This window comes from Stegodyphus dumicola, chromosome X1 (genome assembly GCF_044657685.1).
Source record: "Stegodyphus dumicola isolate Sdum_Otavi_A_Nest chromosome X1, ASM4465768v1".
NCBI classification, from domain to species: domain Eukaryota; kingdom Metazoa; phylum Arthropoda; class Arachnida; order Araneae; family Eresidae; genus Stegodyphus; species Stegodyphus dumicola.
In genome coordinates, this window is record NC_140780.1 from 222,204,057 (window position 1) to 222,223,082 (window position 19,026).

The 19,026-nt window shown below is 35.1% G+C and overlaps 1 protein-coding gene across 2 annotated transcripts in view; it reads left to right on the forward strand.

The window, feature by feature from the left end:
• The window catches only part of LOC118194920 (small glutamine-rich tetratricopeptide repeat-containing protein beta-like), a 111,062-nt gene that overhangs the window by 83,241 nt on the left and 8,795 nt on the right, over positions 1 to 19,026 (forward strand). The window contains exon 11 of one of the 2 annotated variants that reach the window (XM_035366133.2): positions 17,306 to 17,412. The exons of the other annotated variant lie outside the window; for it this stretch is intronic. Within the exon in view, the coding sequence (XP_035222024.1) occupies positions 17,306 to 17,412 (107 nt within the window). The remainder of the gene's footprint in view (positions 1 to 17,305; positions 17,413 to 19,026) is intronic. 2 annotated transcript variants of the gene reach the window in all.

A 19,026-nucleotide genomic window follows, 5' to 3' on the forward strand; every position in this document is an offset into this window, starting at 1 on the left:
GATTAACTGTAAGCGCTAAAAAAAAAAAAAAAAAAAAAAAAAAAGTTCATTATGCTTTACCATAATTATTTATATACAAAAACTCTCAGTGAAGCAAATTTAAAAAGCATTTAAGAAACTGAATTTCACTTTAACATTTCTTTTGTGGGTTTTATGCTGTTATTGCTTGTTAAATATTATTTTGCCTAGATTAAAAAAAGAAACACTTATCATGTATCATTATTTAAAAGAAATATCAAATTAAGGTCATTTTCATCACCTCGAAATGCATTGTATTCCCTATATGAATTTCATATTCTAATAACACAGAAATAGTAGCCACATAACTTGTAGAAGATATTTCTTATAAACCTCTTGTCTTGGTGAACCAGTAGAAAAAATGTATAATTATGGAGTCGAATTTCACTTTAACATTTCTTTTGTGAGTTTTATGCTGTTATTGCTTGTTAAATATTACTTTGCCTAGATTAAGAAAAAGAAACACTTATCATGTATCATTATTTAAATGAAATATCAAATTAAGGTCATTTTCATCACCTCGAAATGCATTGTATTCCCTATATGAATTTCATATTCGGATAACACAGAAATAGTAGCCACATAACTTGTAGAAGATATTTCTTATAAACCTCTTGTATTGGCAATCCAGTAGAATAAATGTGTAATTATGGATCTATGTTTTGAATAACTTTTTCCCTTATTAAACGAGTTCAAAAGTTTCTAATATCTTGTTTTCTAGCATGAAAAGTTTCAGCAGTTTTTAAGGTTCGCTCCTAAAAATAATTCATAAAACAGAAGTTAGTAAGAACAAGTAAGGTATTATTCAAATTTGATCGCTTAGATTTATTTGGTCTGTTTTTGAATTCAGCATCAAATTTTAAACAATGTTTTTTGAAATCTGTGTCAACTTTTATTCTTAAAAAACATGCAAGAAATCTGAAGTTTCGTATAACAAAAGTTAGTGTAAAAGGAGTATGACAAATTAAATTATCTGTACATTCACTCACTATTAAAAACTAATTCAGTCTAGACTATGGGTCCTCAATCAGAAGGAATACCCCTAAGGGGAATTTCAAAGTTTCAGGGAGTAAATCTAGTTAACCTTTTGTTTACCTGTTAAGTATTTAGTTTTAATTTATAAATATAAAAAACCACTTTTGCTCAAATTTTGGTATTTATCAGCATTTTTTGTACTTTTAATTTATAAAGCGCATTAAAAATAATGTATATTTAAAGAAATGCATGTGTACTTTTCATGTTTTGCGAAGGAGGAATTGAATGATTGTCTAGCAATGGTGAAAAGGGTACATGAGGGATAAACTGTTGAGAACCACTGTCTAGACTGAGGCAACTTGAATTAAATATAGGATTTTATACTCTACGGATTTTTACTTCTTACTCTAGAGTCATTAGGTTTTTTTTTATATGCGGTAGACATGAAAATAAGCTATGCTCTCTTTGAGACTCGAACTTGAATATGCGCCAGTTGTGCTATTCGTTACAGCACGAAGGCATACTGGAAGGAGAGGGGCAATACCTTATATAATCCTCCTTTTGAAGAGCGACTGGGAATTAGAAGACCCAGTCGCCTAATCCTGGTGGGGAAGAATCTTCATCCACCACCTCTTTTTTTTTAGTTCAGGTGCCATGCCTCTCAATACGTGCTGAGTGTGCTATCCTGTATACCACGAAGGCATGCTGGAAGAAGGAAGCAAATACCGTCTCACCAGAATATAAATTAGTAAGCAAACGTGTTTAGGATGCAAATGAGTTTAAGAGTATTTTAGGTGAAGCTTTTAAGATTGAAAGGGAAGAGTATTGACTACGTCAACTTCTGCTGTCAGGGTTTAGCCATTTGCGGCCATTACATTAAGTGTGGCAGTTGTCTGAGCAAGCCTGTTAGGCTAATCTTGAATTTCACTATTTAATTCATTACTTTGAAATGTCATGTTTATTAGTTGCTTTGATACTTTAGCAACTCAATATTTTGTAGATTAAGTTGTTAAAATTTTAAAACAACACTTTGTTGTATGGCTGTACTGATACTTTAGCAAATCATTCGTCAATACTGAGTAGCTAAAGTATCAGCACAACTATACAACAATACTTAAATGTAAGCAGTAAGCTTAAATATGCAGAAGGAAGTAAGCCTTGTAAACACTTTTATAGTTCTAACTTAATTTTGATGGTAAAAATTGATGTTAACAGATCATGTTTGCAAAAATGATTTGTAACGTGGGAACATCACGCCTGTATCTACTGCATTATGTTATGTCTGGAAACCATTACCATAAATAACACCATAAAACATGCACTTGTACAACTATGTATCACTAAGTGTATCATGTAATGTAACGCATTTTAATTGATCTAATTTAATGCCTGGCGGTGGCAGAACTTACAGTATTGGCTGGAGTCACAATTTCATCATGACTCGAGGACGCCATAAGGTTGTTGCTTTCCTAGTCGGCGTATGGGGCTAATGCCTACATACTTTGGGTACAAGGTGTGCTGTTGTAAATAGTTCTTTTGAATTAAAGGTTTCAATCTTTATCCTTATTCTGTTATTACTGAATATCATGTTGGCTAATGAGTTTGGTTTGGTTTATGTGATTACAGCAAAGCCTCGAGGACTATCTGCCTGAGGGAAGGGATGCCTTTGTGGAAGACTTTCTTAGAGAAACTGGCTTGTGTATAAGTTATACGTGAGGAAAACCACGAAATCGCCATGGGATTCGAACCGAACTACCTGTGTTCCGCAACTTTACCGCTCGGCTGCTGGGTGGGCCCTGTTGACTAGTGAGAAGTCACCAGCAATCTTCCGAAGGTCATTGACACTTTGCATGCTTCTGTGAACAATTGGACCTTGCAACTTCTTTCTTAGCTCTATTCCACTTAGCATTAACTTCAAAGTTAATATTCAAGCATAAAGTTAAATAAAATTCTACATTTTATTGAAGTAAGTTTTATTAAAAAATTTCTATTGCCGTAATTTCGCACGTATAGTCCATGGACTATCTGTGTTTAAAATGCGAATTTTTGAAGCTGCGGACTATCCACCGATGCGGATAATACGCTGGTTGTTCACGGTTAAAATCGTTGAAATTTAAAAAACACGCTGTCATGAACTGCCGATGATCAAATATAAAAAAAGCGCAAGATTCCAAGAAAACATTTGTATGTATCGTATCGATAGTAAACCATAGAGCATAGTGCAGAACGAATGAGTAGTAGCAAGTAGAACTCCTAAAATCCAGGCTGGCGCATCCAGCGATGCCGGGATATGAGCAAAAGAAAGTCTTGTATAAGCACTCATTTAGCGCAACCAGTCTTGTATCCCAGTATCCTTCGCACTGCTTTAGCGCAACTGCCGGGAGGGGAAAAGTAGTTGATGCGTCAGCTCAGTTTTTAGGAGCCATAGTAGCAAGTAACCTGGAGTACGAAGAAAAAGCGTGATTCGTTTACTTATAAGTGTGGTTTGGCAACACCGAGTGAGTGGGGTCGAAGGTTACATTCATTACCACTTATCATGAGGATAGCACATTGCACGGTATTTTGTCTTTCATCTTCGATAATGTTGATGAAACATCGCCGGAAGAAAGCGGTGAGAAATTGGTGCAAACAAAAGGATGTGTTTAAAAAGCATGGGAATATTGCCATATTAAAAAAACGTAATTTCGGACGTATAGTCCGCGGACTATCCGGTGGTGCGGACTATCTGACGATTTTTGAAATTTTTTTATATAAAATCGTGTCTGCAGACTATACAATGGTGCGGACTATACGTGCGAAATTACGGTAATTTCAAAATGGAAAAACAATTTTGAGCATTTGTTGAGATACACATAGTTGAGATAAGCAGTATGCATAGCAACTTACATATATTACATTCTAAAGGTGGAAAAAAAAATTCTGATTGGTAGAACGAATCTAATCTAAGATTTAATCATTTATTTTCAATTCGCAAAATTTTCTAGACATTGTTCGGTTGAAAATAAATCGGAAAAAGTTCAAACATCTAAAAAAATAAATAATTAGTTAAATGAATAAACGTTAATAAAAAGTGAAATAAAAGCTGTACATTAAGAAAGCATCAGTCATCGAATTCTTAAGCTTTTCATGTAGGCATGAGGCTAATCAGCGGCCAGATGGTAAAAACCCTGAACACTGGTAATTCGGTCTGGGGTTCGAATCCCGGTGGAAAGGCTGACTGCATTAGGCGCTTTCATGTTTTCCCCTTGTATAACATATATACAAGTGAGTTCCTTTAAAAAGTCCTCCTTGAAGGCATGCCTTCCCTTGGTTTAGTGCCATTCCGCTCTTTCTCTTTTCATTCCCAGTTCGAAATGGTGTCGTTTCATCTGCTGCAGTTCACACTTATTCTCTCTTTCCCGTTTTATTTGTCGTTTGAAAAGTTACTTTATGATTAAAAAGAGATATATTGAGACGAAACGACCATTACTGCTTTGACCTGACTTAGCTTTTGAGTTCTAATATTTTTTAAACATTTCTTTTAGATAAATTTATTCCGAGCAGAATAATGAATTTAAGGTATGCTCAAGAGGTGTGTTTTTGATTCTAATTACATTTTTGTTATATAGTGTCCATTTTTTAATTCCACATACTTTTAAAGCAATAGAACTACTGTTCCTCTGCTTTGACAGAAAATCAAAATGCAGCAAATGATTAAAAATATAGTGAGCCCTCTATAAATGCGACTGTTCATAGTTTTAAAGAGTTTTGGATGTAGATGTGGTGGTCTTAGAAATGTGATATTTATTAGTGATGTTTGTTTATGTTCTTAAAAAATAAAGGTCTCTTTGAAAAGGCAACCTCTTAGAAATGTCGTCAATAGATACAATTCACCATAATTATTTTTTAATGGATAATGGAATTAATTTAATCTAATGCCAATTAGAAAAGGCTATTTACACTAGGGAGATTTAAAAGCAATATAACTGCAATTTTTCTTTCACAATCAGCTGTTATATAAGATTAGCTGCTTTCTGTATATTCTTTATGTCATATAACTGATATCCATACTTCTTTAACAAATATACAGCAAGTGCAAGACAAATTATTAAAAATTTACAATTTGAGACATTAATACTAATTTTCTATTACTATACATAATAATATTAATGAATGGTGAATTTATATACTGATATGTATACTTAAGAATCTAAAAATGATGAACTTTGAATCTAATGACTCTGTAAAATTTTATTCATGTCTATATGCGTAGTTCATTGTAATCTTCACAAACTCTAATAAAATGCTACATATTTATTACTATAGTTTAGGGTGATTGTAATTAAATTTGTAGATATGTTGATTTCTAAGATTTGTTCCACTCCTCAATAAATAAATAAATAAAATGAAAATTAAAAACACTATTCCAAACTTCTGTAGTTGAAAGAGGCTACACTTGGAATTCATTTTCTGACAGGGTGTGAGCTCACAGTTTTAACTTATTCAGAAATCTAAAAGAAAATATCTCTAGAAAATTGCAAATTATAGTTGTTAGATTCAAAAAAACTTTCAATCAGAAATATGTTTAAACTTTCATAAGCTCAGTCTAAAGTAAAGAATAAAATAACTCTTATTATCCAAGTTTTCATTGTGCTTAATTACATAAAACTGTTTTAATATTACTAAACTAAAAAGGAACTAAAGGAAAAACTAAAAAGGAAGAAAATAAAATTCAAGTGTTTTTCAATTAAAAAGTAAATAGTGAAATAATGAAACATAATTATATTTAATCTCAGCCATATTACCTTAAAAATAGAATGTAAGGAGCTTCAGAATGATAGTTATCATTTTCACATACACATGCCAAAGTTAAATAAGTAAGTAAATAATAAAATGCATTTTCAGATTTCTCATTGAAACGTTTTAGCTAATCACTTAATAAGAGAGCACAAAGTTTGCTTTCAACCTAATAAAATAAACAGATAAAGTAGTGATAAAATATACAAACAGATGTATTTTTGAGATATTAAAATTCAGAATACTCCATTTACTATAATTAAAATTATAAATACATTTTATAGTAATAAAAAACCGTAAGTTCCTTTTCATTATGTGTCTTTTATCAATGTGCGCTTTCATTGCTGTGGGTGTTTGTCGTGTGGACAATTATCACAGTGGGCATTTTTTGTGGGTTTTTGTTGCATGCGCTTTCGTCCAGTGGGCTTTTTATCTGAGAACCTATGTTTCTTACATTTTATCTGATTGCAGGCTTTTAAGTAAACCTGTGCTTCATTTAAATATTAAAAAAAAAAAAAAAATGTAAATCCAATCCCATGGAAATGTATTGATGCATTTTTTGGTACACATTTAAATTATTTAATATTAGTCTCATTTAATTGTCATGAGATTCCTTTTTCAAGCTTCTAAAAGGTTCAAGTGAATTCCATTGGTACAATTGGCTTTTCATGCAGTATCATTTTCAAAAAGTTTTGTGTCATGGGTAATGCACAGGAAATCGTATAAATCCCTTTTAGCTTAAAATGAAAATTTGTCATAATTTTATTATTAGCCAACATAACAGTGTGTTCTCATTGCTTTATCCCTTCGGAAGGGTAAGCCTCAATCATTTTTCAACAGTAAAGATTAGTCTCTTTGCTATAAATTAAAAATCAAAAGTGAACTTGACAAGATTTGATTACATTTGGTTTTATTGCTTTATAAGTTTGATATGTGTTTCATTGATCTCTTAAGTATCCATCCACCTGGGGAAATGTTTGATTTTTTTTACAAATGAATTTTATTATTGCCATGAACTGATTAGTAGGAAAGACATCTTTAATCTACTTCACCATTTCAGGTGAATGTTTTCCATTCAGAAACAGGCTTTATAACATATTTTGGCATTTTTAGTGCAAGTAATGGATTTAGCCAACTTAGTTAATGTAAAAGTTTGTGTTACCGCAATCTTTACATTTTTATGCAGATAAGTTGCGTATAAAATTAGAAATTTTTTATAATTTTTAATATTTTGTCATATTGGAAAATCATAATTTCAGCATCCTTAGTCATTCTGAATATTAAAACTTGAATTTTTTACAAATAATTTTTATTATTTTCAAAAATTCAATTGTGTGTTCATTTAGTACAAATGCAGATGCTGTAGTTTTTATTTACAGCAAAGAAACTCCATCATCTGAAAAGACGGTACTATTTGTCATTTTTTAATTGCAAATAAAAATTATGTAAAGCATTTTTTTTTTGGTTTGTTTGTTTATTTTTCTAACATGCTCTACATTCTGGGAAATTCTGAGTAAAAGTAAGGAGGAAGAAATGCATTTATGCTCATTTGCTTTAGTACAAATGCTTGTGTCTAAGAAAAGAAGATGTAAAGTTTTAATGCTTTCAGAATTATTCAGGTTCTGAAACAAGAAAATCCTTCAATGTGATTATTTGTTTACACTTGTTTGCGCGTACATACGATGAAACTATGCAATAAGGTTTACAGATTTCTCACACTATTCAGAATTTTTAATATAAAAGTTGCAATGAAAATCCACTTTTCATTGTAACTTCCATTAATGGAGCGTTGGGCATAAATGGGTTAAAGCAAAGACTGTGTGAACTTTGTTCTTTTATATACAAAAATAATTTACATGCAAAGCTGATAAAAGATCGGTTGTTTGCATGTTTATTCTAAGTTCTTATTCTTTTTCAGTATTAAATATCAGGTACAAGCTCTAGATCATCACACTTATTACAGACTTAAAATTCAGAAAATTCAAAATCTATGCATGGAATGAAAATTTTGTCTTTCATAAATGAAGAAAATAAATGAAGAAAGGTGGGTGTTGTTGAAAGGGTCTTGGTGTATTTGATTATGTTGAAGCACACGAGGCCTGTTTGCATAGAGGGAGGGATACCTGAATAAAAGATTTTCAAGGGTGAACTGTTTCACATCCCCATTACAAACAGGGAGAACCATGAAAATCCTATGAAGGCAACTCGTTTGCCTGGAATCATACCCAGACTGATATGACTGTTCAGCAACTGTACCGTTACTGACCGTGGTAGGCCTTAGAAGCATGACAGTTATGGGTGATTGGAACATTTTTTTTTAATTCTTGGGGTGACATTTATTAAGTTTGTATGGCTAAAATGGTGCAAGCTGTGCAAGCAGTATTCTGTAATTACTTTTCACATATTCATGAAATTTAAAGTGATCAACCATAACAAGGAGATATCAACTTTTATTTAACTGACTTTTTGGGAAAGGGCCCAATAAATCAATGCCAATTATTTCATTTGGAAATTCCAATTTAATGCTATTTAGAAACCTGGCCGTGCGGAAATTAATATAATTAACTGCTTGACATGTTGGGCAGGACTGGACATACACCCTTGTTAACTTTTGCAGCTCAGGAAAATAAACTGCTTCGCGTACGCATTGGATGGTTTTTCGAATACCAGCATGAGAAGCTAAAGGGGAGTCAGGTAACTCCTGCAGTATATTTAATCTAAGACTAGCTGGGATAACAGGTCGAAATTCGTTGTTGGAATTCGTAGTTTTTGTATAAAATAATAGACCATCTATTAGTTCGTAATGGGCCGCCCTATTTCTTATCGCCACAATATCTTGGTGGCTAAAATTTTCAGGATTCTTTAAATAATCATAAAATCATAAATGTTTTTAAATTCAGGATCCTTACCCAGTTCGGTTATTACAGTTTCTCGGGAATGTATCGTACATGCTAAGAGCATTGCCACCTTTACAGTATTACCTTCTTCATCTATTTTTATTCTGGATAGGGCATCTGCTACAATATTTTCCTTTCCGGGGGTGTGCTTAATTACCAAATTATACTATTGTAACTTGAGTGCCCATCTTATTAACCTTGGGGATAAGTTTTTCCCTGAGTACAATCTAGTTACCTCTGCATGATCAGAATACACTGTTATTGGCGCCCTTCCAAAATAGACTCAGAACTTTTGCACTGCTAACAGAACTGCAAGTGCCTCTCTCTCAGTCGCGGAATAATTTCTTTGTGTTTGATTTAAAGTTCTACTAAAAAATGCCACGGGCTGCTGATGTACCGCTCCCACTGCTTGCGAAAGTACCGCTCCCACCGCATAATCCGAAGCATCCGCTGAAATTTCTAAATTCTCATTGTTCTCAGGAAATTTCAAAACAGGGGCTTGCGTTAATGCTTGCATTAATTTTTCGAAAGCACTATTGGCTTCGGCCGTCCACGAGAATCTTGCCTTTTCCCTTTTTAATTTTAGCAATGGTTCAGCAATAGCTGCAAAATCTTTTATAAAGGACCTATAATATGAACAAAGTCCTAGAAAAGAAGAGAGCTTCTTCGCCGTATTTGGCGGCGGATACTTTTGCACAGCGATTATCTTTGATTCGTCCGTCTCGATTCCTTTCTAAGATATTTTGTAACCTAAGTATTTTAATTCAGGGGCTGCAAATTTGCACTTTTCGACATTAACTTTAGACCGGCCTAATTTAATAATGAAAACACCTGTCTTAAATCCTGTACATGTTGGTCCAGATTATCACTGGTAATAATGATATCGTCTAAATAGATAAATGTGGTCTTTCCTAGAACAGGCCTTAGCACAATGTCCATTCATGGCTGAAACGTTGCTGGTGCTCCTGAAGGGCCAAACGGCATACACAAGAATGCATAAGCGCCAGACTTGGCACATCTTCTGGTTTAACACCTATTTGAAAATAACCAGTCGTTAAGTCTAACGTAGTCATATATTTCGTAAAAGTTATGTTCCTTAAAATTTCTTCAATAATAGGTAACGGATATACTGGATATTTAGTCATGGAGTTTAATTTACGATAGTCAATTGCAAAACACCACCTTTTCGGATGTGTTACTGGATAGTCATTATTTTTCTTACATAACACAACCGGGCTAGCATAACTAGTCGAGATGGGCGTTATGATCTTTTTACGTAACATATCTCGAATGTGCCACTCTATAATTTTTCTTTATTCTTATTGTACCGATACGGTGTGTGGTGAACTGGCAGTGAATCTCCTGTGTCGATACTATGGTTAGTAACTTGAGTAAATCCGGGAATATCACTAAATAACGAAGCAAATTCACTTACCACTTGTCGAATTTTTTGTTGCTTTCCCTTAGGCAGGTGGTTGAGGTTTAATGTGGGTGGTTCTCTTTTTTCTTCCAGAACTGGTTGCATGGTCAGCTTAAGGGACGCTTGGTTGAAATCCAGTGTTGCTTCTGCCTCTGAAAGAAAATCTATCCCTAAAATGACATATGCTTGTAAATTTTTTTCGATAAAAAACATGATCTTTACTTTCTCGTCCTTAATGCAAATATATAATGGTATTTTACCTATGCATTTGCATCTTTCTCCCTGCGCAGCTGACACTGTCGTATTATCCGAATTATATATGCGGTATTTACAAAAATACTTCCTAAAAAAATCTTCTGCCACACAGGAACACTGCGCGCCTGTATCCAGGAGTGCGGTGGCTGGGATATTATTCACCAACACTTCAATCTTCGGAAGAGTCAAATTTTTCACCATTACTGTATTTAACTTGAAGGAAGAGGGGTTTTCTTGGCCTTTGGATTTCCGCACCCTCCCGTCAGCAGAAATCCGTTTTAGTTTAAATTTTCTTTCTTCCTTTCCATGCCTTTCTTCTTTTTCCGCTGTCCTTCAGACTTTTTTTCTGGCTTACTATTGAACTGTCGACGTTCGCCGGTTGTTTTTGGATACTCAGGTTTTCTTGCCCACTGATTCGATTTGCTTCCGTAGCCGTGTTCTTGCCTTTGCTGTGGTCTTGGCGCACCAAATTGGCTTCGTTGCTCATACTGGCGTCTTCTTTCAATGTCCGCCGTTCTTCTACTTTCAAACTGGATTGCTAGCTCAAATAACTTTTCCAGTGTAGTCGGATTCCGTAATTCAATAAAGTCTTATACTTGGGGAAGTAACCTCGGCAAAATCACTTGGATTATCTCTGGATCCAGACGGATTCCATACAAGAGTTTAAAGACGTGAATTTTTCTTAAAATAAAGTTTGAGAGATTTTCAATTCGTTGCTGGTATATGCTGAAGTGTTTCGCTTCTAATTTTGAACGATTTCTTATGACAGGGAAGGCTTTTACTAAGGCAGCCTTGAAATTTTCGTAAGTATAGGTGGCGCTTCCCGCTTGACCCAAGAGGTTTCTGCCTATACATTTGAACCAATTAAGCGCTTGGTCCCTCAAAGCGCTGGTAGCTAAGGTGACTTTCTGGAATTCATGGACTGGATACAGCATGAAGTGGTCATCTAATTTTTCCAAAAAACTGGTTACCGGTGAGTTTCCATTGAAGGTTGCTTCTGGTTTCATCGATGCGCGCATTGTCTGGACGATGTACCCAAATCCTTCCAGGGCGGCAGCTGGCATTTCTGGATTCTGAGCCCCTTCTGCAGGCACCACAGGTTCTTGAAAGTCGGCCATGGTTATTCTTCTTCGTCGGGCGCCACTATCAGGATTTGTGTTCCTCTTTACTTGCTTTGGAAACATGAACTGTCCTGACTCGGAACAGGGAGCTTACTCAAGCTATGTTCAATAAATTGTGATGTAGACAATACACACAGGAAGGGTATACGAAACCCTTTATTTTTCTATCTTTACAGAGATTTCCGGAACTTCGGAATACAGAGACCAACCACTTGTGGTCTGAACGTAAGAATATAAAACTACTAACTAAAACTCTAACTAAAACTAACTTTGGATTAATATACAAGTGCCTAACTTTAAGATTGGCCGTTATTTAACAAAATACATATGTAGTACAGAGAGCTGTTAAAACTACGATACGTTTGAAATTATCAAGAGGACTAAATCTCTGGCCTTGAAGGCAACCAGCAACCGAGTAAAACTACTATGGCAAGCGGCCTGCTTCTAATAACTCCTTCCTCTCTCTTGCTTGGCAAAAAGCCACAACTTAAGTACTTGGCGTTAGCAAGACAAATTTGCATAAATAAGTTCAAGCTTTTAATTTTGGCCAGAAGTAGAAAATAAGAAGTGATAGTAAAGATTTAAAATAAAATAAACATTAGTAAAACTTAGGATCCTTACAGTGTAAAATGTGAATGGGAAACTGAGTGGCATGACATGATCTCAGATATAAATCAGTTTCTTTTTTTTTTTTTTTATTTTTATGTAGAAATGTATGGTTGCAGATCGCTGGTAGAGACATCTTGAAGATTATAATTTGTATCACAAATACTTTGCTAACTAGAAGCATTTTTATCGAAGAGGCTATTGAAGTACAGAATTTGATCTCTTGGAAGAGTTCAAGTCACTGTAATGAGTGTTTGATAACTGGATGACATTCTGCAGCTGCTGCTGTACTTTTGTCATCCCAGTGTGGTTTTCTTAGACAGCAAAGCCATTCCCCATACTCCAACAACAATGTGGACCTTACTGATTTTTTGGCCCTTATTCAGTATGTGTGAGATATGATGAAATGAAAAGTGTGCATTATGACAGTCTTTCTGTAAATGATGAACTTTGGGTGTGGGTTAATGCAACTTAGATGGCTGTTTCACTCACGATTAAAAATTTTGCTTAATTCAAGTTTAATGATAGAGCATGTATAACATGCCACAGGTAGACACACAGAATACTATATGTTATACGTATTATTTTTGAGTGCTAATTTGTTCTGTATTGCATGTTTTATATATGCTGCAACAATAAAAGCTGCAGCTAATATCCTTCAAGAGCAACAGCATATTTGCCCCCTAAATATCTTAAAATGTTGAGAAATTTTTCTGATGTTAGTTTATATTTATTGTTAGTTTCTGACTTGTATTGCTTCTAGAGTATATAGTGGGTTATTTTCAGGTAGTAAACTTGTAATGGCTTTTTCCTTTTCATGTCAGACATTGTCCACTCTGAAGTTCCTTATATTAGCTCAAAAAAAGTTTTAATATCTCGTTTAAATTTAAGTCAATCACTGCTGACTTGCTGATCATCTATAAGTAACGGTAAGATTGATTCGTTAATTGAGGAAGTGACCCTGTTATGAAATGTCCAAATTAGTATTTTCCAAAATACATTTTTTATTCACCAAATGAATTTGTTCATTCTTTAATACATAAAAATTTACTTCACTTCCAGTTATTGCATCTATTTGAAAAGGAATATGAAAATTATTGTCTGCTAATTGCAAATGCTGAGGGATCGATAGATTTCGAGGTATCAAGTTTTGTCACTGGGATATACACTGGTGTGCAAAAATTAAGGACGAAGTCGAAAAATTAGCATATCAGCTGAACGAAGAGGCAGAGCGAACAGAAAGACCAATTAGGAGATTAAGTAAGGTGATGTACGGTAGCACATGCGCAGATATGCAGGTAGACGTAATGGGGGGAGTGTCTGAGTAGTATAAAGCATGTTGTCGGTGTAAGATCAGTATTTCTGGCAAAGAGATTTCACGCCGTATAGCAGTTAAAATCACACCGAGTTGCTGCCTCAGCAAGAAATAGCGAATAATCAATCTGTTAGACGACATCTGGATGCTTTTCCCTGAGGTCGAATCATTGGGAAGTTGGAGGAAGGCCGCAGTGTGACAAGTGTGGCTGCAGAGTTCGGAATTGCTCACAGCATCGTTTCACGACTTTGGAGACAATTTCAAACTACAGTTACAGCTATCCAGGGGTTTAGTAGTGGTCGTCCACGAGGAACCACACCCGCAGATGACCGGTATATTGCCTTACAGGCCAGAAGAAACAGGCGGCAGACAGCGGGAGAAATCGCTAGACAGGCGACTGGACGACCGATATCGCGTTTTACCGTGGCCAGAAGACTGCACGGTGGTGGTCTGTTTGCACGACGCCCAGTACGATGTGTACCTCTGACGCCTGCCCATCGGAGAAGGCGTTCTCTGTGGTGCCGGGAACACCGGAATTGGAGAGACAATGAATGGGGACGAGTACTCTTTACAGATGAGAGCAGATTCAGTCTGAGTAGCGATTCTCATCGCATACTCATCTGGAGAGAGCGGGAAAGCCGCAATCATCCCTCGAACATCATTGAAAGGGACAGGTATGGAGGTGGCGGTGTTCTCGTTTGGGGAGGCATCATGCTTGGTAGTCGTACAGACCTTCACCTCTTCGACGCAGGTTCAGTCAACGGGACCCGTTATTGTAACGAGATTCTTCTTCCATATGTGCGTCTTTTTAGAGGCGCTATGGGTCCGCAGTTCCTTTTCATGGACGACAATGCACCATGTCATCGCACAGTAGCTGCCAAACAGCTCTTAGAGAGTGAAGATATTGAGCGTATGGATTGGCCGGCACGATCTCCGGATCTCAATCCCATCGAGCATGTATGGGATTTTCTAGGCAGACGTTTGGCAGCTCGTACCTTACCACCAGTAACGATTTCGGAGCTTCGACTGGCGCTGCAAGACGAATGGGCAGCAATGCCTCAACAACTCATTGACACCCTCATTCTCAGCATGGGCAGACGCTGTGAAACCTGCCTAGCAGTCAGGGAAGATCATATCCCCTATTAAAGACCGGATGTTTCTTGCTGGACACCCATCACAGGGATGTTTCGGCCTTCAGTCGCATTGCGCTCCATGCTACTTTTTCAATAAAGCTTTTTATCCCTCTGATTTCTCTTTTAGTAAGTGTTGCTTACATTACTCATGTCCTTACATATTGGGGATCTTACGGTATTAAATGTGTTGATTTGGAAAGCTTTTGTACATATTGAAAAAACCGTCTCGTCCTTAATTTTTGCACACCAGTAATTTGTAAATTTAGGGAGCAGTAAAAAGTCCACTTCATAAATATGTCTAACATTCATTTGCCGTCTCAGGATTGAAGATATATTTCACCTGCTGCTAAGAAACAATGGTTCCAGTAACAATTCCATTAAATGGTTTTAATTTTTATTTTTCTTCAAATTTATCATTAAAATTGCTGTGATTTAATCAAAATCATAACAGTATTTACCAATAATATATCCCCCCCTGGTTGCCAAGAGAAAAGAGCAGGGTTAATTTTTACCCCCTTGAAGAATTACTTAAAAAATCTGATTTTATTTGCTGATCATGTATTTCAAGTAGAAGTTTCTTATCGTAATTGATATTTGAATTGAAAAGTTATAAAATTGCCCACATGTGTTTTAAAATTATAATATATGTGCATTAAATTTTATAAAGCACAATAGTATTTTGTACACTGTGCAAAAAAAGGGGGAGACAGTTCTATATCTCCCGTTCTACTGGGCTGATTGATGAAATTCAACTTGCGTTTTTCATGTCTCGAAAGCGCAACTTAGTATTTATATTAGATTTATATATAGTGTTGTTCTGATATAAGTATTTTTACTCAAAAAATCGGACCTTTTCTGAAATAACATACCAATTTTTTCCCATATTTCAATTCTACGACTCAAATTATGCCAAACTGCCAAGCTTTGTAAAAAATCACACGAGTAGTTTTTAAAAAATTACCTCTCAAAATTTTATCCCTTGAATGTTGAGTTTCCTATATATTTATTAATCTCTCTTTTTTTTTTTTATTAAACTTTTTGATTCTTACTTTCACATTTCAAAATTCAGGTTCATTCTAAATAAAATTCACCCAGTTTTTATGATTTATTTTTAAAATTTTTATAAATTTTTCAGAAAAAAATTTGAATTATAATCTATAAAATTTTTACCATCATCATAAAGTATATCTAAGCATACTTGCAAAAAATGAATTTTTTATTCAAAATTTCCAAAGATATGTGTAGATTTATGTATTGGCGCATTTTGAAATTTGGCATATTTGTTGAAAGCGATAAACATCAAATGTGGTTTAAACAATTTGCTAAAATTATTTGAAATTGGGAACTATGTGATTTTTTTCTGCTTATGCACGATGTAATAAGGTAGGAATGAGGTGCCTTTTTCTCCCCACTCCGGCATTATGGAAGGGAAAGGAAAATTAGTTGCTATATAGTAAGAAGTTCGCCAATTGAATTATTCTTGGTGCAAACTGAAAATATTGTGGCAAGATTAATTTTTGAATTTCTCCATAAATTTTGCTTCAGATTTTACAAAATTTAATATCCAGGCATAATTTGAGTCGTAGAATTGAAATATGGAAAAAAATAGTATGTTTTTCAGAAAAAGTCTGATTTTATGTTAAAATATCTATGTTAGTACAATGCTATATATAAATGTAATATATGTCCTAAGTCATGCTTTCGAGACATAAAAAACACTATTTGAATTTGTCAATCGTCCCAGTAGAACGGGCGATATAGAACTGTCCTTTTTGTTTTTTACACAGTGTACATGAATTTTTATTTTTTATGGTATTTAAAAGGCCATTGGTAAATAAAAGGTTTTCTTCGAATGAAAGTGTAAAATTGCAAGATGAAATTAGCAAAAGAGCATAAAACTTAGATTATCTAACTAAATATTAATGCATTTTATATCAGAATAATATGATAAATAGCACAATAACTAAATCATTCATGTAACATGAATATCAGTGGATTTGGCAATCTTTTGAAAAGGATTCCCCTCAAAGTGCAAAAAACTCCTAATTTTTCATGAATATACCAGTATCTCATAGTTCAAGGTTGGCAGATGTATTATTCTTTTGTGAAAGGTAGATGACATAACATTAGGAAAAATGAATTATGATAGAGTTCATTTTTTTAGTTAATCAGTAATGACGCTTTATTACTTCAAATTTAGATAAAATTTAGAAATGCAGACATGAGTGCATTAATTAAATTTTATATAATATGGTCTGTGTTGACTGATACACACACAAGAAATAATCTGATTTTAAAAATATGTCTTGACAAGACTGAAGGAAAAGGAAGCCTGAAAGTTAAAAAGTAGTTTACATCTAAAACATTCCGTCATTCGGAATGTAGGTAATGTTTTAATGTTTAGAGATAAACAGTGTAAGGGGTATAAGTTGAGTACTAATCAGATAATTTTAAATACTATTGTGTGGACAGGAGTAAATTTTGTGAGCCACTGTGATCAGACGTCTATCTTTAAGTTAATCAACCTTTATAATGATTAGATCATTTTCTAGGAGTACTAACTAATTGCCTCTTAATGTGATTCCAAAATACCTTGAACTGGTGGGCTTCATTACGCTATGAAAAGACTATGTGCAGATTTCTCCCTTCATTAAATAATATGATTAAACATCTTTTATGCTGGTAAATTGTTTTGATCTACCACAATACAATATTTACACTGGTGTTTCTTTCCTTCTAAGTATGAACCTTATTGTAAAACAAAGACATAATTTTTTCTTTTATTCTAGAGGCCAGTATTTAGCAGCACAAATGCAAGCTGCTAATCCAGATCTTGTGGAGCAGTTTAGACAGAACACATCTAGAAATTTTAACCCTCCAAATCAAGATAGCAAAGGTATTCTATAGACAAATGTTTGAAGAAAAATTATATTTTTAGTTCATATTTCATTTGAATGCTTGGACCTGTGTAATATATTAAATAAAACATTTCTATATTACTTATGCAAATGTTTAGAAATAGGTTGTGTACACATTATAAGCAGGCAGGATACAGTACAATTTTAATTCACATACAATTTTAATTTCCTTAATATATATTTCCCCGCTGATGGTTTGAATCTGGTAATTTTATCATCTAACTGAAGAGAGAAAATGTTCCATATATCTGTCTAATAATATAATAAGTAGTTTATTAATCTGCTTTATACTTTAAATGCTGCATCCGAAAGTCATTGTAATGATTTGGTCAGATTTAGAAAAATGAGATGATGGTTTAATCGGTGATAACTAGTGATTAAAGATCAAAGCCACCTATATACGAGGGCCATCCAGGAAGTAGATTACGTTTCCGTCTGTGTCCGCTAGGGGCGGGGCTAGCGCGGCCATCTTGGGGTCAGAGCGTTGCGCAGCTCAGTCTGCATCTAGCCGTGCTAGTGAGAGGTTCGTGCTGTGCTCCGTTCAGATACTGTGACGGTTTGAAATGTCTGCGTTAATTGAAAATCCCGCGAGCTGCGAGGTGCGCTCAGTAATAAGGTTTCTGACTGCAAAAAACTGTAAACCGATAGAAATCTATCGGCAGCTTCGTGAAGTGTATGGGGACAACATTATCACTGAAGGTGGAGTGCGTCAGTGGGTCATAAGATTTCAAAATGGCCGAACCAATGTTCACGACGAAGATCGAAGTGGGAGACCCAGCATAGTGACCGCCGAACTTCTCGAAAAAGTCGATGCTAAAGTCCGTGAAAATCGAAATTTCACAATAACGGAACTTTCTTTGAGTTTTCCACAAATTTCGCGAAGTTTGTTGCACGAAATCATCAGCGAAAAGCTTGGTTACCACAAGTTTTGTGCAAGATGGATTCCAAAAATCTTGACAGAGGACCACAAAAATCAGCGAATGGCTGCAGCGTTGAACTTTTTGGACGCTTACCATAAGGATGGTGACTCTTTACTCGATCGCATCGTTACTGGTGACGAAACATGGGTGAAACATGTGAACTGTGAAACGAAATTGCAATCAATGCAGTGGGGGCACACAAGTTCTCCCCAAAAACCCAAGAAATGCATGCAAACAATGTCGGCAAGGAAGATGATGGCGACTGTTTTTTGGGACAGAAAAGGTGTAATTTTGGTGGACTTCCTGGAAAGAGGCACTACAATAAACTCTCAAAGGTATTGCCAAACTCTCCAAAAACTCAGAAGAGCAATTCAAAACAAGCGCAGAGGAATGTTGAGCTCTAAGATCTTGTTGATTCACGACAACGCCCGGCCCCACACGGCAAATGTCACTCGTAAAGTTCTTGAATCTTTTAAGTGGGAGTTGTTTCCTCATCCGCCGTACAGTCCCGACCTGGCACCGAGCGACTTCCACCTATTCCCAGCAATGAAGAAGTGGCTGGCTATGCAGCGTTTTGATGACGACGCACAGCTGCAAGAAGAGGTAACGAAGTGGTTGAAGGCGCAGGCGGCCGAATTTTTCGACGAAGGAATTTCCAAGCTCGTACATCGC